General features: G+C 34.9%; 2 protein-coding genes and 1 non-coding gene across 4 annotated transcripts; 2 read left to right on the top strand and 1 right to left on the bottom strand.

Annotated features, from left to right (window-relative positions):
- The first annotated feature begins 2,199 nt into the window (after positions 1-2,199).
- LOC139877449 (protein COP1 SUPPRESSOR 2) lies at positions 2,200-6,608 on the top strand. The gene is made up of 6 exons (XM_071864882.1): positions 2,200-2,363; positions 2,617-2,844; positions 3,032-3,155; positions 5,171-5,244; positions 5,453-5,610; positions 6,243-6,608. The coding sequence occupies exons 1-6, from the start codon at positions 2,275-2,277 to the stop codon at positions 6,431-6,433; spliced, it is 864 nt and encodes a 287-aa protein (XP_071720983.1). The 5' UTR covers positions 2,200-2,274; the 3' UTR covers positions 6,434-6,608.
- A 676-nt stretch (positions 6,609-7,284) lies between these two features.
- Positions 7,285-10,733, bottom strand: LOC139877315 (large ribosomal subunit protein uL2my, C-terminal part-like). Of its 2 annotated transcripts, none has more exons than XM_071864725.1 (3): positions 10,373-10,733; positions 9,222-9,321; positions 7,285-7,957 (listed from the first exon to the last, which is right to left on the bottom strand). In XM_071864725.1, exons 2-3 carry the CDS (start codon positions 9,307-9,309, stop codon positions 7,473-7,475), a joined length of 573 nt encoding a protein of 190 aa, XP_071720826.1. In that variant the 5' UTR covers positions 9,310-9,321; positions 10,373-10,733; the 3' UTR covers positions 7,285-7,472. The 2 variants fall into 2 exon arrangements, with proteins under 2 accessions (XP_071720826.1, XP_071720827.1); XM_071864726.1 differs by having other exon boundaries at positions 10,611-10,710.
- An 8,024-nt stretch (positions 10,734-18,757) lies between these two features.
- On the top strand, positions 18,758-18,859 carry LOC139879013 (small nucleolar RNA R71). Its single transcript, XR_011769869.1, has one exon. It is a non-coding gene; the product is annotated as a small nucleolar RNA R71 (small nucleolar RNA).
- The last annotated feature ends 3,189 nt before the right edge of the window (positions 18,860-22,048 follow it).

Here is a 22,048-nt window from a genome sequence, read left to right on the forward strand (position 1 = left end):
ATATTAAAGTTATCATAATTAGAATTATCGTTTTATCATAATGTCATCTTAGTAATTATAAATATTGATATTTTTATAATAATAATTATTATTACAAAATAATACAACTTTTACTTACTATCATTATAGATATTATTTTATCAAATAAATATGTGATACAAACATATTTTACTACGTGTAATAACTTACTTTAATAATACCTATCATATTATCTTTATGATATTAAATGAACCCTATAAATTTTATTACTTAATATATATAAAAGTATATTATATTATATAAATTTAATATAAAATTTTATTTATTAATAAATAAATTATATTATTTACTCTAATAAATCTTTTAAAAATATTTAAAAATATAAAACGACGATATTTAAACTATATATTAATCATGTATAGATTTTTGGAAATTATTTTGAGTCAAATTTACTTTTGTTGACTTTTGCATATTAGTCTCGAGCATTAGGATTGTGGTACACTATGACTTGGCCTAATTTGTTAGACAAATATTGACCAACACATAATTATATATAATTAATTTAGGTTCGTGAATCCGATGCCAACCTTGCACTTGTTCAATGACGTTATATGTATTTTTACTACGAAATACAGTATGGTGAGTTTCATTTGCCTTTTTACCCTTTATATTTTTGGGACTGAGAATACATGCGCTTTTTTAAATGTTTGACGAAATAGACACAAGTAATTGAAACTACATTCTATGGTTGAATTATCGAAATCGAATATGCCCCTTTTTATTAAAGTCTGGTAATCTAAGAATTAGGGAACAGACACCCTAATTGACGCGAATCCTAAAGATAGATCTATTGGGCCTAACAAACCCCATCCAAAGTACTGGATGCTTTAGTACTTCGAAATTTATATCATGTCCGAAGGAGGATCCCAGAATGATAGGGGATATTCTTATATGTATCTAGTTAATGTCGGTTACCAGGTGTTCACCATATGAATGATTATTTTTGTCTCTATGCATGGGACATATATTTATGAGAACTGGAAATGAAATTCTTGTGGTCTATTAAAATGATGGAAATAAATGATTATGATAAACTAATGAACTCACCAACCTTTTGGTTGACACTTTAAAGCATGTTTATTCTCAGGTGTTAAAGAAATCTTCCGCTGTGCATTTGCTCATTTTAAAGATATTACTTGGAGTCTTTCATAGCATATTTCGAAGAACGTTGCATTCGAGTCATTGAGTTCATCAAAGATTATTATTAAATCAATTTATAGTTGGATAGTGGATATTATGAAATGGTATGCATGCCTGTCAATTTCCGATGTAAAGAAATTTTGTCTTTTAAAAACGAATGCAATGTTTGTAAAATGTATCATATAGAGGTCAAATACCTCGCAATGTAATCAACTATTGTGAATCGTTTATAATGTATATGAACGGATCATTTCAATTGATACAAAACTGTATATTCTTATTAGACTATTTACATGTAATGAACCTAACATTTAAGTTAAACATCATTGTAATTGATATACAATAACCCTATTGACGATTGATACAAAACTATATATTCCTATTAGACTATTTACATGTAATGAACCTAACGGAACAAAAATATCAATACCTTTTTTTGTTTAACGGCGAATTTGCATCAGCGAGTCATGTATTTCAACGACCCTCGTCATTTGCACCCACACACGCTAGAAGGAAACTACTACTCGGGTTGCTTGGCAACTAATCGCGGGACCTGAGTTGCTTAGCAACTAATCGCAGAAAATTGGAGAGAAAACCTTCCGCCCCCAGGAATTGAACCCGGGAACTTGGCAACTAATCGCGGTCCCTTCCACACTGAGGCTTGATACCGTTGAAGCAAACGTTCGTTGGTAAAAAAAAATAATAATTTCGTAGTATAATTTATATTTTATAATTCGTTACTAAATACGTAAATACAGAGTATATAGTTTATATTTTATAATTATTATAATTTATATTATATTTAAATAAAATAATTTAAATTTATATACATAATAATATAATATAATATAATATAATATAATATAATATAATATAATATAATATATAAGTATATAAATATAAATAAAATATATAAATATAAATATAATATAAATATCATATGAATATACTGTAATATATATAATATATACAAACATATTTAATTAAATCATTATGTATTTGACTCTCCCCAACCTCAACCCCAGCTGATTTCATAGTACCTTTGTTTGATTTTCAAAAGAAATCTCATCTCATCTCATTAATAATTAATTAAAGATGAAAAAGAATAAAAATTTCAGAAAAAGAAGTAAACCCGAGGAAGAAGATGACCCGACAGAAGTCCCTGAAGACAGCAAGGATATGCGGTACCTTGTTTATATCCTCTAATTCTTAGTTAATTTCATTTATTTCCATTCATCATTAGGGTTTACTCATTCAATCGCTCTTCTAGGGTTTCATTATTTTCTACTAACAATTAGGGGAAAACATAATAATGACATCACTCTGTTTACACTTATGCAACTGAGAGTAGATATAATCGATTTCTGTGAGTTTGCGTTGGCATATTATATGGTTTGATTATTCAGATGAGATTTGAATATTGATTGTTGAATACAGATTAGCGTTAGAAGAGATAAAGTTTCTTCAGAAATTACGGGAGAGGAAATCGGGAGTTCCGGCGATAGTTAAAACCGGGCAGGCTGCTGCGGCTGGTGGCGGCAACAATGGCAGTGGGTTGGTTTCGAAAGGCGGCGATAAAGGTGAAGGTGATGCAGAAAAAGATGATTTGGTTTTACAAGATACGTTCGCGTTGGAGACTGCTGTTATGGATGAAGATCCACATATGTATGTACCTCATTATATGCAGTTTTTTTAACAGATTAATGGTGTATCGTGTTGCGACATGCGTATTTGTTGTAAATTATATGTTAATAGGGGTATGTCAGAATATGGAAGTTATAGACTTGGACATAACTTACTGATGTGATGTATGCATGACATGATATTTATGATTTGTTTTGACAATGAGCAGGTTGAGATATGTTGAGCAAGAATTGGCTAAGAAAAAGGGTAAGAATATTGTTGAGATGGATCAAGTTGAGAACGATATAAAACGTGCTGAGGATGAATTGTACAAAATTCCAGAGCATCTTAAGGTGAGTACGTTTGATTTATGGTTTTTTGTTTGCGTATTCTGTTCTTATGATCTATTTGCTCAATCCTTCCTTATATGTCACTCAGACTTATTGGAGATTTAATTGGCACCTCCATAAATACAACAACAACAACAACAATACCCAATCCCGCGCCTGCGAGGTATGGGGGAGGTAAGGTGTAGACAATCCTTCCTCTACCCTAAACTAGAAGAGAAGTCGTTTCTGTTACCACGAGTCGAGAGAATTCTCCACCCACGGTAAAGGAAATTCATCCCCCTCTCTACTCCAGGGTAGAGAGATTGCTTCCGTGAGGACCTCCGGCTAAAAAAAAGACTTTTTTTTTTTTAAAACTAGAAAATAGAAATTAAAAAATAAATTAAAACATACAAAGATAAATAAAAAATAAAAATAATAATAATAATAATAATAATAATAATAATAATAATAATAATAATAATAATAAAATATAGGGGGGACGCCATGAAAATGGTAGAATCAGATTTTCATGGGGTTTAAAGCATGCCTAAGAATCAATTTAGGCTCTGAGCGGCAGTCAAGACGCCACTAAAACGACGCTTGTCGTTGCCTCAATAAATAGAGCCAAAAGACCTTGTGGACAGCAACTCGAGGGCATGCCGGGTGGAAGTTGTTGCGCAAGCAAAGAGCCAACCACCCTTAGCAAACCAAAAACCACTCATGCACCTTTACGGTAGACACCCCCGAAACCACCCAACTAAGAGGAACCAACCAAGTTCTAGAGCAAGGGAAGTCGTCCTCAGCCATAATGGTCCCAAGATGCATCGAGCGATGCGAATCACTTGATCATACATACATGCATACATACGTACATACATACACACATACCTAAACCTACCTACACACCAGACATACCTACGTAAATACATGAGACATACCTACGTACAAGTATGAAACATACCTACGTACATACATACATGCATAAAGCCACACATACAACCATACATACATAGCATAAACACCCAGTCCTACATAAACCTAATTGCTTATATGGTTAAGCAGGGATTAAGGTAAAATTTAAAATTCAGATAGGTCACAGTGGTAAGATAGCATTTAAAATCAGAGTTAACTATTTGCCAATTGTTACTGTTCTAGAAAGTTGTAAGCATAGATGAGTGCTCAAATGACCTTTCAATGCCCAATTGCCGCTTAAGAATTGTTGTAAAAGTCGTCCGACCCGTCTGTTTAGGGACTAATGTGTCCCGTTTCGCTTAAAAGCGCCTAAAACCCCGGTCAACACTACAAAGTCGGATTAAAGTCAGCCTGAGTAGTTTAAAGTCGGTCAATGTCAAAGTTGGTCAAAATATAAATATATTTCAAATTTAGATTTTGTGTTCTATATCTACATTTGAAATATTTATGTTTTATGTTTGATATATTTATGTGATATATATGCTTATTTATTTATTACTAAAAGTCAAACGTTGGTCAACGCCCGACTCGTCCGACTTGTCCCTGACTCGCAACTTTTACAATCTTGTGCTTAAGCAAAACCATATGCAGTCTTCATGAATATTCAAAATATAATTCCAGTTAAATCATGTAAACATATGAGAGTTAGAACTTTGCTATTGTGGTTTTTGATATAATCAGCATTCTTAAATACTAGGTCTCATTGTTTCAAATTTGTACAGTTTTCAAATATGACTTGATTTCTTTAATTTGGTAACAGTTTAATAATGAACCAACGCTGAGAAAGCTTGATCTCTGTTTATCTTTTAAGATGTTTGTACATTGACATTTGGTTTATATTGGTGCAACATGGAGACTATTAGGTAGCCAATTGCGTGGCTTTAAGCCTCTAACTATTCAAACTGAGAAAATAATCAATCTGACATGTGTTCTAATAAAAAAGTTGTGATTACCTACTGACTAAAAGCGAGAAAAGATAGCGATCCATATGATAACTGATCATGAATATCCACTCATGCTTCACGAAATTGTAATGCTCATGTTAACAATTTCATGTGTTGACCTAGGTCAAACGACGAAACTCGGAGGAGAGTTCTACTCAGTGGACGACTGGTATTGCTGAAATCCAGCTTCCAATCGAGTATGACAACTTATTTCTCTCTCTCAATATTTTTTTCCTTTTCTTCTCTTTATTCCATGAAAAATAAAAAGAGAATCTTTTATATTTCCTCCTTTAAAAGATGAGAATAATATGATTGGCTTTTGATCTTATCATCTTTGAATTGGTTGTTTGTGGTTTTTTTCTTACTTAAACTTGTTAAATTTGGTGTGATGTTATGATGTTTCAGGTTTAAGCTGAAAAATATAGAAGAAACAGAGGCTGCCAAAAAGCTCCTTCAGGAGAAAAGGCTAATGGGCCGAACTAAAACTGAATCAAGCATACCTTCAAGCTACAGTGCCGATTATTCCCAACGTGGCAAGGATTATGCGGAAAACCTTAGGAAAGGTTCGTCTTATTCACACATTCATAAAACCAGACATCTCTCTGTTCTGTTAAATTGTTTTATTACAAGTGTTGTTAGAACACATTTAGTCAAAAGGGGCCGATCTGGGTCATTAAGACATTAGCTTAAAGAAATGTCAACAGGTCGAATAGGTTGTAAAAATCGCTACTCGGAGACTCGGTGGGGAATTCTGATGGAGGAATTTGCAACTCGAGGAGTAAACGGATTGGACTTTTTTTAACATTTAAATAATTTAATTCAAAATTTAATGTGTAGATATAATATACAAGAAATCTATAAACATAAATATACACGTTAACATAATTGCCTAGAAACATAAAGATAATCTTAATTTGTTCAAGAACTCTAAAATTCTAAATTAAATTTAAATTCTTATTGAATTGTTGATCAATATTAACTTTGACCAATTTTGACCGACTAAATCCGAGTTTGACCAAATAAATCCAGTTCTTACCCATTGAGCGATGTTGACCAACTAATTACTCGGATCTTGGAAAATCGGATCAGCTAGTTTCTAGTAAGGAGTAATCGACATTATTCGGGGAGTTTTACAACACTGATACTGTATATATTACTCCGTATATGAACTGATAGTATAAATGAATGAACGCAGATCACCCCGAGCTTCATAAGGAAAAACGTGCAAATAACAATGGAGAATCTAGACCCGGTGATCCTGCTGTTACAGATGGCGGAGGAGGTGGCGGCGGTGGCGGTGGCGGCGGTGGAAGACAAGCTGCAACAGATCAGTTAATGCTTGAGCGGTTCAGAAAAAGAGAACGACACCGTGCTACCAGGAGATGATAAATCACGAGCAAGTTTTTCGGGTTGTACTTTTCAGCTTCTTAATGTAGGTGTTTGTCGCAATGGCATTATTTTTCAATGTAAGCCCTAAAATTAGCTACTGCACTCTTGTGTTTTGGGGGGTATCGTTTGTAACATTTTTCATTATTTTTCAGACTAACAAGATATTAGATAGTCACTATTAATCATATTATATTTTTGTGTTTTTAAACTGTTTGGACTTTGATAAATACTTCAAAATAATATGTAAGGCTCTTAGCTGCAGAAAATGTCCTCTTCACAACTACTGATCTAATTGACCGTTTCACAACGTAGATTCGAATTACCGAGCAGATAGCCAGCAACCAAGATTCTTGAATACAGAATTCATTTCCAAACTTATTCTTATTTTTTATTTTTAACGAAACTGATACGACAGTAACTCAGTAAGAGCACTTCCAATGTATTCGTTAATTCATTGCCAATTACTCATGCCAAAATTGGCAGCACCTAGCCAATGCTTAGCCAATCTTTTCTAGCCAATACTTTCGTCAATATTAAGCATAATTTATCACGGATGTATTGTTATTAGTTACTTATTGCCTTTGTATTTGTACTATGATTTGATTAATTAACTTATATTGGTTGAGAAAGGGTGTGATGGTTGGAAGTGATATGTGATGGGTTAGTGATAGGAAGAAATGGGAAAGAAATGATGATGCGGCATTGATGTGTCAGTGTGTTAATCTAAAGAAGAGCGTCATGGTTGAGAATGGTCTAACAGATACAAACCCTAGTCTAACACCTGTAACACTCCCAAAACTTGATACTTCATTACTTCTAACAAACGTCAAGCTATTATTATTGCTGAATAAATTACCAAATTGATACATCCGAATCGTCCAATATTCCAAAATATTTTTTATTAATCATAGACGAAAAACAAGATCTAAAGGAAATACCACTTTAAAATGCTTGCACCCTACTTGAAAAACAAAAAATTGAAAAACAAAAAACCAATCTCTAAATAATATCCAAGCAGCCAACTTTCACTATCAACTTATTTCCTCTTCTTAAGCGGGCCCGTTTTATACCCACTCTTACTCGGTTTCCCCCAAGGAGAAGTCGAAACCCGACCTCTACAACCACTACTCTTACTCTTCCCCTCACCACCACCATGCGGATGATCAACCGGGTTCATAGCCACACCTCTAACCGTAGGCCTGCGCCCAAGCCACCGGCTATTACCAGCCTTTTTCAGTTTCTTGGTTCCATGTTCAGGGTTCGACACCACCCCAATTGTTGCCCTACATTGAGAATCAATCAATTTCTCAACACCAGATGGCAACCTGATTAGGGTTAGTTTTGATGCGCTTGGTTCTTTCAAGATCTTTGCACTGGTGCCGGCTGCACGGACTAGTTTCCCACCTTGACCTGGGTTCATTTCGATGTTGTGAATTATGGTGCCGATTCGCATCATGGATATGGGCATGCAGCTACCAACTTGTGAACTTATGTCCAAAGAGAACATTGGGTTGTATGGAGCTGTAAAAGAGATATAATTGTAAAGAAAGAAATACATATTTATGTTTTTAAAAAATTATGTTATAGTTTATGTTTATGGGTTTCGTATATATTTACACGTAAAATTTTGAAATTTATTATTTAAATGTAGTTCATTTGTTCAAAAAATCTGAAATTCTAGTTTAAATTCATATTAAAATGTTGAACAATTTTGACTATGCCTGACTTTGACCAACGAATCCAATTTTGACACATGAGTGGTTTTTGGTTTGCTAAGGGTGGTTGGCTCTTTGCTTGCGCAACAACTTCCACCCGGCATGCCCTCGAGTTGCTGTCCACAAGGTCTTTTGGCTCTATTTATTGAGGCAACGACAAGCGTCGTTTTAGTGGCGTCTTGACTGCCGCTCAGAGCCTAAATTGATTCTTAGGCATGCTTTAAACCCCATGAAAATCTGATTCTACCATTTTCATGGCGTCCCCCCCCCCCCCCCCCCCCCCTTTTTTTTTTTATCTATATATTTATCTATTTATTTTATTATTTTTTTTTATTTATCTTTGTATTTTTTAATTTATTTTTTAATTTCTATTTTTTAGTTTTAAATTTAAAAAAAAAAAAAGTCTTTTTTTAGCCGGAGGTCCTCACGGAAGCAATCTCTCTACCCTGGAGTAGAGAGGGGGATGAATTTCCTTTCCCGTGGGTGGAGAATTCTCTCGACTCGTGGTAACAGAAATGACTTCTCTTCTAGTTTAGGGTAGAGGAAGGATTGTCTACATCTTACCTCCCCCATACCTCGCAGGCGCGGGATTGGGTATTGTTGTTGTTGTTGTTGTGTTGTAACCAACGTTCACCGACTAATTAAAGGATTTTGGATGATCGGCTCGGTCTGTTCTTAAAAAGGAGTAATCAAGGATTAATCAGAGTTTTTTACAACAGTGACTATAAATACCAATTCTAACAACCTACAACTGATAAATTTGGTTGTTTATTATCTCTAATGCTGTCAAATGGGTTGAGCGGAAAGATTTCACCATGAAGGTAATGTGCTGAATTGGGTTAAGTAATCTTAAATGTATTCAAATGCATACCTCATCAATTTGTTTTCTAGAAAACTTAATCTGTTGATGTAATACAGTTTATGAAACCATATTTACCACATTAATTATTTATAAAATCCAATAATGTAAGTAGTAACCGCATGTGAATTGACCCGACGTGTTACCAACCCCTCATTTAGTCACCCCTAATAAATACAGTATCCGATGTCTGTGTAAGAGAGAAGCATACTTGAAGAAAAACTAAAAGCGCGCTGGATTGAAGGTTGCTGGACCAGCTTTCCAAATATAGCAGCACGGGCTCTCGATAATAGTGCCATTACAGTTAGTTCCTGTGTAGATTAAGTTCAATCATATTGATTATATTTGCTAGACCTAAATGATGAAATTGACTGAACTTCTGAGTACTAATATTACGTATTGAAAGACATGATAACTTCTCGCCGAATCAAACAACAGTCATAAATATAAATAGTGAAAATTCAAGAATGTTATAATACATTTCTCAAGTCCTAATTCACATTTATAAATTCCAAATAGAGAACACAGAGGTTTGAATATCCCAAAACTTTTAATCAACCTATCTAACATACCAACCTTCATCATATATTTATGTAATGTAATATGTAATCATATTCAATATTTTCACAGCTAATACTATATCAAATAATCATAACTATCGTATGTTGGATAGGGCATGTGTGTGCCTCTTACAGTAAATGGTCAATTACAACTTTGTATTTTCATGCATCCATCAAAATCTCATAATAGCAATCATCATTGTATCCAATTATATGATCCATTTCTAGCTATCCTTGATTTGGATTACGGGAACATCTGAGCTCTTTCCTCGTGAAATTCATCATGCTTACAACAAGCCTAATAACATTAAGGCCAACAGCTATATATCCCTATGCCAATACTAGTCTAAGTTGGAATAGCAAATAAGCTAATTGACTGATCATGGCAATCTTAACTCATAGAATTAAAAAAGAATTTTCTTTCTTTATTTGATTATGAATCATTTTCATATCTAATAACCTATTAGAGTAGCCCAAAATAATATCCTAAGTTTCTATATCAATGCAGTAAACACCTTATACGGAGTATTTATCTATTTATACCATTTGAGCTAATGTGTATATGTAGCAGAAGCAGCAGCAGCAACAACAACTAGTAAAACATATTAAATAAACACCGATTTATGATGTGAACAGGTGACTAAGTGCAATCAAAGAAGTGAAACGTTACAAGTTCTTATCACTGAGTTACAATAGAAGGTACACAAAAGTACATACATACAGTGATATTAAAAATATAATAACAGGTACAAACCAAATGATCGAAAAGAAGCGAATTAGGGTTTTAAATGGAAGAAATAACCTTGATCTTGTTGAATCAGTATGTACGGTGTTACGTACTCGTGAATTGATCGGTTTATAAATGATGTCAAATTCTCAATTAAAAAAACCTGTAATTAAAATTAGGGTTTTACAAGGTAAAAGCATGAAAGGCAGTGAGGTAGAGGGCACGAGTGTCCATCTTTGGGTGCGGTTTCCACTTTATTTGATTTTAAAAACTTAAAATAAAAATCGAACAGAAGCCGAATTCAACCCATAACCTGATACTTTCTGGCTTTCGGGCAACACTGGAATCTTTGCGACCTCTTTAGTGTATCGATCGATAAATTGCCCAGAGATTCCTTTGCCCCCTGTCTAATATCATGGCATTCAACTTGCGTTCTTTTTCGAGTGCGCAAGTTATGAAAGTTTAACAAGAAGCGCGAGCGAAGATCACTTTAAGAGCTGATTAATGGCGCGGTCAATTTACTGAACCACTCTCTAGCCACACCTTTCAAAAGAGTCTGGAATTCCAAGCATTTGATTTCATCGTTCCAAGCCTACACTCGTGCAGTGCCCTCGTATCTTTGTAAGAAGTCATCTGGATCTGTGGTGTCGTCATACCACCACATGGTTAATGGAATGACCGGTGGAGATGAGGGCACGTAATTAGCAATGCGCAATGAAAACTTCTCATTAGCAGGCACAATTTCCATAAAGGGCTTTACCTAACGGCCTATCATGTCTGCATAGAAGTTATCTAACACTTCATCCTTCTTGTGAGGAACCCTGAATGCCGAAGCGTATTTTTCTGGCGCTGCTTGAGCCAAAATTGCAAGCAAGTCATCCTGGCTCTTTTTCTTATTTTCTTCCGAAGATCCATCGGTGTGTCCAGCAGACGGAGTCGGAGTAAAGAAAGAAGAAAGCCTTGGGACAGGTAAAGTATCACATCGCATTCGCACATTATCCAGGGGGTTTCAACGCTAGTTGGTTCCCCTACATCAATGTGTTTTCGTGCCAAGTATTTACATGCATTTACTGGTGTCATTGTACGCCGAGTATGAACCGTTGACTTGGGCGTAGAATACACTGGAATTGATCCCACAGTTGTTAACGGGGTCTCTTCGTAACCATCACTATCATCCAAATCACCAGGTGCCCAATATTCTTTTTGGACTTTTGGTGGCACCTCATGTGATGTTGGAGGAGTAACAGTTGCTGATTGATAGGGAGATTTGTCTGTTCATGTATTAGCCTTTGAGACAGGTGTCTTATCCTGGTTTGATTGTTTCGGCCCCGTTGGTCCAGTTGATTGGTAACGTGATGATTGATTGTTGCCAGTTTTTTGACTAGCTACCATTGCTACCTGTTACACAAGAACAACCAAAAACAAAATATTAGAAGTTCGATAGTTTTTTGAATCATAAAAACATATAAACTTCTCATGCAGTTTACTCATGGTCCCAGGGGTGGCGCTATTTGATCGAACATAAATCTGCAGCCGGGACTGAATTTATGTTGAGTGCCAAATGGGAGTGTTTAAGGACTTCATGGCTTTAATCTCTGGTTCGGTTTATCGTGGGTAACCCTTATTGAGATGATGATCTACGAAAGGGTGATTAAAAACCTAGTCCACCATTAATGGTCGTTGCCGCAATAATGGCCACTTGGGTGGTTTAATAAGGTTACAGTTCATGAGAACAAACCCGTTACCGTAAAGTTGTTTTCTGGATGCAATCGTAATGCGGGTAATACAGAAAATGTACGATTATTGTACGAGGTTTAGGGTTATATTTATACTGAAACCCTAAACCTAGATACTCCATATTTCCTTCTCGATTCTTCCCGAATATCCTCCAGAAATAAAGGATTGGTGGTTGGAAAGAGATCACACTTAATTAAGGATAAGATCTTCTACGCGTTCACTTAATTAATTAAATGGTATTTTATTTATTCTTGACATAATTTATTCCGGACTGACGTGCGCCTAGCACGTAATACGCACGAACGCTATGCGCAAAGGTACGTGATCGGTGTCGAAGGGCCGGTCAAAAATAGCCTAATTACTCTACTTTAGATAGGGTAAGCAGGATTCGTTCCACGAGAAGTTATGGTTAACTAGCAAGCAATTTCAAGATTGGTTTAACTAAAAACTACTAAGATTAATCAACTAACTTAAAACTTAAAATTTAAACTAAAGTGCAATTGAAAATATTGAAATGTAGACAATAAGAGTAAAACCTTTATCCTTTCACGATCCCAATCTAACATGTATTCATTCAAACAAGTATTATGTTTACCAAATGTTGATCAAATCTCATAGACAAGATTTCTTGAGTTCATTAATTCTATTATCTTGGGATTAAACTATGCAACCTAGAAAATATGTCTTTATCCCTAATCTAATTAACACTAAGTTTGATCAAGAACACACTATTAAATCACAATAATTTAACTTGCAATAACAAAACATAAAACTTGCATTAATCAGCAATTGATTCGGTTCACAATATCATAATCTAAAAGTATTAAAACATCACAAACCACATAATCTTCAATGAAATCATACATATTTTAATTGTTCATGGAAAGGATAAAGTTAAGAAAACTAGCCAAGCATGTTGGTGATGATGATCATAGAGATTCTTGAAGATTGCATGATGAACAACACTTTAATCCTAGCTTGAATCCTTGAGCAATGATGATTTGGAGTGTTTTTGTGTATTTGAGAGTGATCTCTGCTGCAAAAACTGGTGAAAAAAGTTATGTTTTCGTAACCCTAATGCTCCCTTTATATAGGGGTTGGATAACTTGATCACAAAGCTAAAATTCATATTTCCCGGCACCAGAATATTTGTATTGGCGTATTTTACGCCAGTCCTGGCGTAGTTTACGCCAGTGTAATTTCAGCTTGGGCGTATTTTTACGCCAGAAAATGACTTTTGCTCTGAATGTACCTGAGATATGGCGTATTTTACGCCAAGTGTGGCGTAGTTTACGCCAACCTATAAAAACCAAAGTTGTAGCCCTCTGAAATACGGACGTCTGGGCTTTTGAATCACCTCGATCGGAGGTCGTATGCTCAAATTATGGCCAAAACTGTTACAGCGCGCATGAGACAACTTTTTCAGCATTTTCAGCATCTTTTATCTTCTTTTCTCCACAAACCTGAAATATACGAAACTATATAAAAGTAACTTGTTTTCCACTTAAATGTAATCACTTTTATCATGTTTAAGTATAAACGATCGCGTCAAATAATGACCGATCAAACCCCCCACACTTGGCTTTTGCTTGTCCTCAAGCAAATCTGTTTTTGACTATAAAACAACTATACCTAAGTGGCCTTGATTCAAATGACTTTTCGCAAAACAATTTTAACTATGAATTGAGATGTAAAGGCAACTTAGGTCAATCATTCAATACCTCAAACAATTTTTCACCTTAACTACATCAAACCACAAAATGCTTCTCATAACACACTTCCTTAATTTACTAATTCCAACACTATGCATAACATTATGAGCCTCAATCATTTTTCCAATTAACAAATGGGTCAACACTTAGGACTAAGTGAAACAAATATCCTTCACAACTTCTTCATGATCCATACTTAATCTTCTAATCAATAAATACAAAAGTATCTAGGTAGCTTGTCAAAAGAAACACAAAATGGGTTAAATTTCATCCGGAATGGGTTTATTGGGTTAGCCATGACTCGGATAAAAATTGGTGTAAAATGGTTACGAATGTCGAACTAATCAAACTTTATAAGGTTTAGAAATTTTAACGTGACCCTCATTCGTACAAAGATAAATTAATTTAAATCGGAATGTCAACTATAGCTAGAATCATGCATATGTTTGTGTTTTTGTCCTCCTTAACTTTTCAACTAGCCAAACTCATGCCCTTGTCTACACTAGTACTAAGTGTATAGCTTCTAAGTCCTGACACCAATGAACCCCTAAGTCTAATTGGAAATACCCCATACCACAAGCTTATTGAAGTGGATTTTGGTTACACTGCCCATTTGTACAAGGCATCACATGAAAGGTGTAGGTACTTTGTGAGGTTATAAGGAGTCTTGCCATTCCGCCTTGACATTTCAATGAGAACGAATTTTATGCCTCAGTGGTCCATGATTTATAAGGCACTCGTTTCACAATTTTTGGCATTCTCTTCTTCTACTCTCTTTTTTCATCATTTTTTTCTATGCCTCAGTGGTCCATGCTCTTTAGGGCAACCGTTTCACAATTTTTGGCATATATAATTTTTAAATTCGTCTCTTTCACTTCCTCCTTTTTTTTCATGATAACACATATCATATAACATATTAAGAACATTTGGGATGTAATGGTGAATGTGTGGTGATGGTGACAATGATATATAGATATATGTATGTAATGTAGATGATGGGTGTTGGGTGTGGTGAATATCATTGTCATAGCTTGTGATATAAGGTACCCCCTTTTGACCTTTGCCTAGGGAAGAATAAACTCTACAAGTGTTACATTGGTGACTATCATCATTATTATGTACTTTCATACTAGTGAGTAAATTGTGGAATCCATTGTAGAACCTAGGAAACCACTCTGAGTCAAACTAATTAAAAAGCCACAAACACTATAGCATAATAGCTAGTTATAGTTGCCATGCTAATTTAAACTAATTATGTCTTAGCAAAAATGAGTTGCGTTGCCACTTAATGTTACCACATCTAAACAGGATAAAGTAAGATTAAATTCGACATCAATAACCAAAAATAAGGGTAGAAATAGAAAGTTGGGTTTTTTTTTTTTATTTTATTCTAAAGATTTAGGCTGCTACTGGTTACTAATTGATTCTAGCACACAAGTGTGTACTAACGACCTGGGTAGACTGGCTGCAAAAATAAAACAAGTTGGTTTAAAAAGAAAATCCTAAAATGTTTCTTTATCATTCATGTTACTTAGCATACAACAATGGAATCTCATTTTCAATATTTCTTTTCTCCATAAGAGTACATTTCTTTAAAGTTAACTAGTCAAGGTTAACAAGGTCAAATGCCTAATACTATCATTCCTCACCGGCCAAGTCCAAACTTTAAGTTAATTCTTAGTCACTATGGGTACTCTCATGGGTCAACATCTCAATTATAGCCTTAAAATTAAAAATTAAAAAATTTACCACCTAGGCAATTAAAATCATTTATTTCATAAGCTAAGCCAAATGTGCAAATTTCCTTCCTCCCCTCCACATTTAAGTCATGCTACGTCCTCGTATGCATGTTTAGAAATTATTTTTAAGTAAAAGTGAGAAATTTGCACAAAGAGAAGAAGAAAAAGAACAATATTACCTGGGGATAAAATCAACTTCCATAACAACCGTAACAAGCACACTGACTCCCCATTTCATCACATAACATGTTTCCTTCCATCCAACTTTATTCTTACAAAACAAAAACAACAAGAAAACATAAAATCTAACTAGCCCACTTTTGTAGGGAACACGATTGCACTTAGCATGTGCAACAAGCCTTTAAACCACCCGATTCCCTCTGGTGGACGAGTTTTGTCTCGTGAAGGCTTGCAGTGAACATACCTACAAAGTTCATTTAACTAAAAATAAAAATAAAATAAAGAAGACTTACAAACTCTACACATAGTTTGTGCAGTTTTTATTTTCGAGTCGTGCACACGACTCTTTCTCCACTTTAGCTAATTCTGGGACTGTAGAAGATTCCTCCTTCTCTCGCTTTGTGAGAATCTTCATTAAATCTAACTTTTCTCAACTTAGACTCCAACCATGCATCATCTTCCTTGGCGACTTGCATGAACTCAAATAATTTATCTTTTTCTTTAAGAGACAAGTTACACACAAGACAGTTACTCAAACTTTCATCTCCTCTACTCCTAGCATCATGGACCCGTCTATGTAATTTTCTCATGGAGCGATTAATCATCGGGTCATCATTATCTTCCTCACCGGGTCATCATTTTCTTCTTCTACCTTATCATGCGATCTCACAAAAATACGTGGTGGATTTTCCTCGTCTCCCCCACACTTAGGCTCCTCAAGATCCTCTAAATTTGAAGATACCTCATAATTAACTTGAGAATTCAACTTCACATTCTTATTCACGTTGATCTTATGACCTCCAAACCTTTCAACAAGTTTTTCTACGGTTCCCCCCGTTACTTCGACTACCTTTCCATCGTATTGTTCAGATTTTTCAAGTATAGCATCAGACACATTCTGAACACACATATTCACCATTTTGTTATCACTAGATACATGCTCAATCGTCTTCGGAGTTACCAATTATTCGTCCTCTTCGCATTTAGAAACTTTTTCATCTACCCCAACAAATGTGGATACTGCCATCACGGTTTCCTTCACCGGCAATGAACAAGTGGTGGTAATAGACGAATTCAACTTGGTTTCAAGAAATTGACTCAGATTTTTCAACTCGCGCTCAAGATTTTGGATCGACTCTTGTTGACTCATCAAAATTTCTGTATTAGTTCTTATTTGAGATTCCATGAATTCACTCGTCATACCCTCTTCACTAAATTTCCTTACATCCTCTTTCTCTTTCACATCCGGTGCATACTTTTGAACCTGTTCATGGTTAGTATCCAACACAAAACAATCCTGAACATTCGGTGTATGTAATGAATTAAAAATATTAATCCTTGATCTCTTATTACCAAAAGAAATGTCCATAACCTCGGTTCTACAATTGATAAGAGCATTAATTGTAGCCAAAAATGGACGACCAAGGATGATCATCGGTTGGGTTTCCCTAAAAGTGGTCTCAATGTCCATAACAATAAAATCTACCGGGTAATAAAAGTCTTCCACTTTCACAATCACATTTTCCAACATACCCCTTGGAGTTCTCATTGACTGGTCTGCAAGTTGGATGAGAATATCAGTTTGTTTTAAAGTTCCCAACTCGTACCGGTCAATAAAACTTGATGGAAGTATGTTAATACTAGCCCCCAAATCCAATAAAGCCTTTTTGACATTAACATTACCCACCGTAACCGAAATTAATGGTGTCCCCGGGTCGTTAAACTTCGGTGGAAGTGAACCAGAAATGACCGCACTCACTTTTTCAGTTAATTTTACCTTTTTAGGCAATGATGCATTTAGTTTTCGTTTTTGAACACACAAATCCTTTAAAAATTTAGCATATGCTGGAATTTGTTTGATTGCATCAATAAGTGGAATATTGATTTTCACTTGTTTAAAGGTCTCCCACATATCATCTATTTTTGGTCCCTTTTTCCCATAAGGAAATTGGTTTGGGGACTCCAAAGCCTCGGGGAATGAAATAGTATTAGTCATATCCATTTCCTCAAACTTTTCAACTACCGGTTTTTCCACATTTAACCCAACCCCAAAATCTACGGGAACCTCATTAGCATCATTAATCAAATCATTTAAAATAGGAGACTTACCTGGACCATACTTGATTTCTGATTTCTTGGACATTTTTACCTCATCATCATATGTCTTTCCACTCCTTAAAGTGCCCACCATGTTCACTTCATGTCCTCTTCCTTGGTCCTTATGATTTGGATTTAGAACCGTGTAACTTGGAATTGTACCTGGCTCCCAATTTCCTTTACATTCCGCTACATTACCAATCTCCTTAGCCAATGCACCAATTGACTTGTTTTGCACTTTCACTATTTTCTGCATTTCGGAGATAAACACCTCCATCTTGGCATCCGAGCTAGATGGTTGATTGGGTGGAGCATTGTTTTGATTTTGATTTTAGTTTTGGCCTTGATTTTGATAATTGTTTTGGTTTTGGTTTTAGTTGTTGGGATAAGGATTTTGATAGTTTCTTTGATAGTTTCCTTGGTTCTGAAAGTTACCCTAGTTTTGAAAGTTGTTTTGCGGTCTTTGTTGGTTTCCTAGGTTAGCATTTAGAGCATTGTTATTGCTCCAACTAAAATTAGGATGGTTTCTCTAACCCGGATTATACGTGTTGGAGTATGGATCAAATCTCCATCCCTGAACCTCATTAACTTGTGCCTCCACTATTTGTTGATTTACCGGTGGAATCCCATTTCTACATCCGTATGCAAAGTGAGAAGGATCTCCACAAATCTCACAAACTTCCTGAACCTGCAAAACATTACAAGCAAGACCCTGGTTTGGGTTGTTAAATATAAGCATTTTCAAATCATCTAATTCTTGCTTTAAATTCCTAGATGAACCACCCAATTCGGAAACATGATTCACCCAGGAGGTACTAGGTTGCTTACGATTAACTGAAGCTTGGGTTTTCGAACCCTTGCTTAACTGCTCAAAGAACGTCCATTCGTCCTCACTAGATCGAGTTAAAAACGCCCCACCACTAGCCGCCAAAAGAAATTGTCTGTTTTGGGAATCTAAACTATCATAGAAAACTTTAACCAATTCCCACTTTGGTATCTCATGGTGTGGGCATGCCATAAGTAACTCCTTCAGACGCTCGTACGCTTCATGAAATAATTCACCCGGTAATTGTCTAAAAGATTTTATTTGTGCACGCATGTCTGAAGTTTTACTTATGGGATAAAATTTCTTTAAAAATCGTTTTTTCATTTCTGCTCAAGTATTAATACTCCGGGCGGGTAAAGAGAGAAACCATCATTTTGCCTTATCTTTAAGTGAGTAAGGAAATAATCGCAGACATACCTCATCATCAGTGAAACCATTTACCTGACGAGTAGCACATATCTCATTAAACTCAGTGATGTGTTCATATGGTTCCTCGTTGGCCATACCTCGGTAGGTTGGCAAGATTGAAATGAGTTGAGGTCGGACCTCAAATTATCGTGTGTTTCCTCCTGCCGGTGCAGGATAAACAATGGGTGAATGATCCTCATAATCACCCGGTTGGTAGTAGGTATCTACCCCTCTTTATCATTCAGCCATCTCGTTTCGTTGATCAAAAACTTCCTCTTCAGTATCGGAATCTGATTTAGGAGAGTTTGGTGGAACAATCGGATGTGACTCTAACTGTGGTTGAGTGGATGCTGAATCCACTGTCGAGCCCTTTAAGATTCTTGTAGCTTTTCGATTAGCTTTTGCGGATTTCTAGATTTCCGGGTCTAAAGGCTTAAGATTTTGATCTCCCGAACTCCGAGTTTGCATACACTAACCTGCACTTCAACAAAAACAAGAACACCAAGTAAAATGTCCCGTTCATATTGATTATAAACGTTCCATATTAATTGATTTCGTTGCGAGGTTTTGACCTCTATATGAGACGTTTTTCAAAGACTGCATTCATTTTTAAAACAACCATAACCTTTATTTTATCAATAAAGGTTTCAAAAGCATTACGTAGATTATCAAATAATGATAATCTAAAATATACTGTTTACACACGACCATTACATAATGGTTTACAATAGAAATATATTACATCGACATATGTTTCTTGAATGCAGTTTTTACACAATATCATACAAACATGGACTCCAAATCTTGTCCTTATTTTAGTATGCAACAGCGGAAGCTCTTAGTATTCACCTGAGAATAAACATGCTTTAAACGTCAAAAAAAATGTTGGTGAGTTATAGGTTTAACCTATATATATATATCAAATCGTAACAATAGACCACAAGATTTCATATTTCAATACGCATCCCATACATAGAGATAAAAATCATTCATATGGTGAACACCTGGTAACCGACATTAACAAGATGCATATATAAGAATATCCCCATCATTCCGGGACACCCTTCGGATATGATATAACTTTCGAAGTACTAAAGCATCCGGTACTTTGGATGGGGTTTGTTAGGCCCAATAGATCTATCTTTAGGATTCGCGTCAATTAGGGTGTCTGTTCCCTAATTCTTAGATTACCAGACTTAATAAAAAGGGGCATATTCGATTTCGATAATTCAACCATAGAATGTAGTTTCACGTACTTGTGTCTATTTTGTAAATCATTTATAAAACCTGCATGCATTCTCATCCCAAAAATATTATATTTTAAAAGTGGGACTATAACTCACTTTCACAGATTTTTACTTCGTCGGGAAGTAAGACTTGGCCACTGGTCGATTCACGAACCTATAACAAATATGTAAATATATATCAAAGTATATTCAAAATATATTTACAACACTTTTAATACATTTTGATGTTTTAAGTTTATTAAGTCAGCTGTCCTCGTTAGTAACCTACAACTAGTTGTCCAACGTTAGATGTACAGAAAAAAATTGATATATATTATCTTGAATCAATCCACGACCCAGTGTATACACGTCTCAGGCTAGATCACAACTCAAAGTATATATATTTTTGGAATCAACCTCAACCCTGTATAGCTAACTCCCACATTACTGCATATAGAGTGTCTATGGTTGTTCCAAATACTATATACACATGGGTCGATATGATATGTCAAAACATTTGCATACGTGTCTATGGTATCATTTGGATTACAAAATATATTAGAATACATGTATAATACAATATAAGTTAGCTAGGATATGATTAATATAGATTTGTTACCAATTTTCACGTTGCTACAACAAGAAAAATTATCCAATCTTGTTTTACCCATAACTTCTTCATTTTAAATCCGTTTTGAGTGAATCAAATTGCTATGGTTTTATATTGAACTCTATTTTATGTATCTAAACAGAAAAAGTATAGGTTTATAGTCGGAAATATATGTTACAAGTCATTTTTGTAAAGGTAGTCATTTCAGTCGAAAGAACGACGTCTAGATGACCATTTTAGAAAACATACTTCCACTTTGAGTTTAATCATGATTTTTTGATATAGTTTCATGTTCATAAGAAAAATCATTTTCCCAGAAGAACAACTTTTAAATCAAAGTTTATCATAGTTTTTAATTAACTAACCCAAAACAGCCCGCGGTGTTACTACGACGGCGTATGTCCGGTTTTACAGTGTTCTTCTTGTTTCCAGGTTTTAAATCATTAAGTTAGCATATCATATGGATATAGAATATGTGTTTAGTTGATTTTAAAAGTCAAGTTAGAAGGATTAACTTTTGTTTGCGAACAAGTTTAGAATTAACTAAACTATGTTCTAGTGATTACAAGTTTAAACCTTCGAATAAGATAGCTTTATATGTATGAATCGAATGATGTTATGAACATCATTACTACCTCAAGTTTTCTGGATAAAGCTACTGGAAATAAGAAAAATGGATCTAGCTTCAAAGGATCCTTGGATGGCTTGAAAGTTCTTGAAGCAGAATCATGACACGAAAAACAAGTTCAAGTAAGATTTCCACTCGAAATAAGATTGTTATAGTTATAGAAATTGAATCAAAGTTTGAATATGAGTATTACCTTATATTAGAAAGATATCTTACTGTAAATAAGAAAGATTTCTTGAGGTTGGATGATCACTCTACAAGATTGGAAGTAAGCTAGCAAACTTGGAAGTATTCTTGATTTTATGAAACTAGAACTTGTAGAATTTATGAAGAACACTTAGAACTTGAAGATAGAACTTGAGAGAGATCAATTAGATGAAGAAAATTGAAGAATGAAAGTGTTTGTAGGTGTTTTTGGTCATTGGTGTATGGATTAGATATAAAGGATATGTAATTTTGTTTTCATGTAAATAAGTCATAAATGATTACTCATATTTTTGTAATTTTATGAGATATTTCATGCTAGTTGCCAAATGATGGTTCCCACATATGTTAGGTGACTCACATGGGCTGCTAAGAGCTGATCAT

Source organism: Rutidosis leptorrhynchoides, chromosome 11 (assembly GCF_046630445.1).
Source record: "Rutidosis leptorrhynchoides isolate AG116_Rl617_1_P2 chromosome 11, CSIRO_AGI_Rlap_v1, whole genome shotgun sequence".
Lineage (NCBI taxonomy): Eukaryota > Viridiplantae > Streptophyta > Magnoliopsida > Asterales > Asteraceae > Rutidosis > Rutidosis leptorrhynchoides.

What these genes read in the sequence shown, in the direction of transcription:
- LOC139877315 (XM_071864725.1), bottom strand. Translation starts at nt 9,309, where the DNA reads ATGGCACTATTATCGAGAGCCCGTGCTGCTATATTTGGAAAGCTGGTC. An exon ending in CGCTTTTAGTTTTTCTTCAA is followed by an intron (nt 7,958 to 9,221) that starts GTATGCTTCTCT and finishes TCTCTTTTACAG; the next exon opens with CTCCATACAACCCAATGTTC.
- LOC139877449 (XM_071864882.1), top strand. Translation starts at nt 2,275, where the DNA reads ATGAAAAAGAATAAAAATTTCAGAAAAAGAAGTAAACCCGAGGAAGAA. An exon ending in GAAGACAGCAAGGATATGCG is followed by an intron (nt 2,364 to 2,616) that starts GTACCTTGTTTA and finishes TGTTGAATACAG; the next exon opens with ATTAGCGTTAGAAGAGATAA. An exon ending in ATGGATGAAGATCCACATAT is followed by an intron (nt 2,845 to 3,031) that starts GTATGTACCTCA and finishes GACAATGAGCAG; the next exon opens with GTTGAGATATGTTGAGCAAG.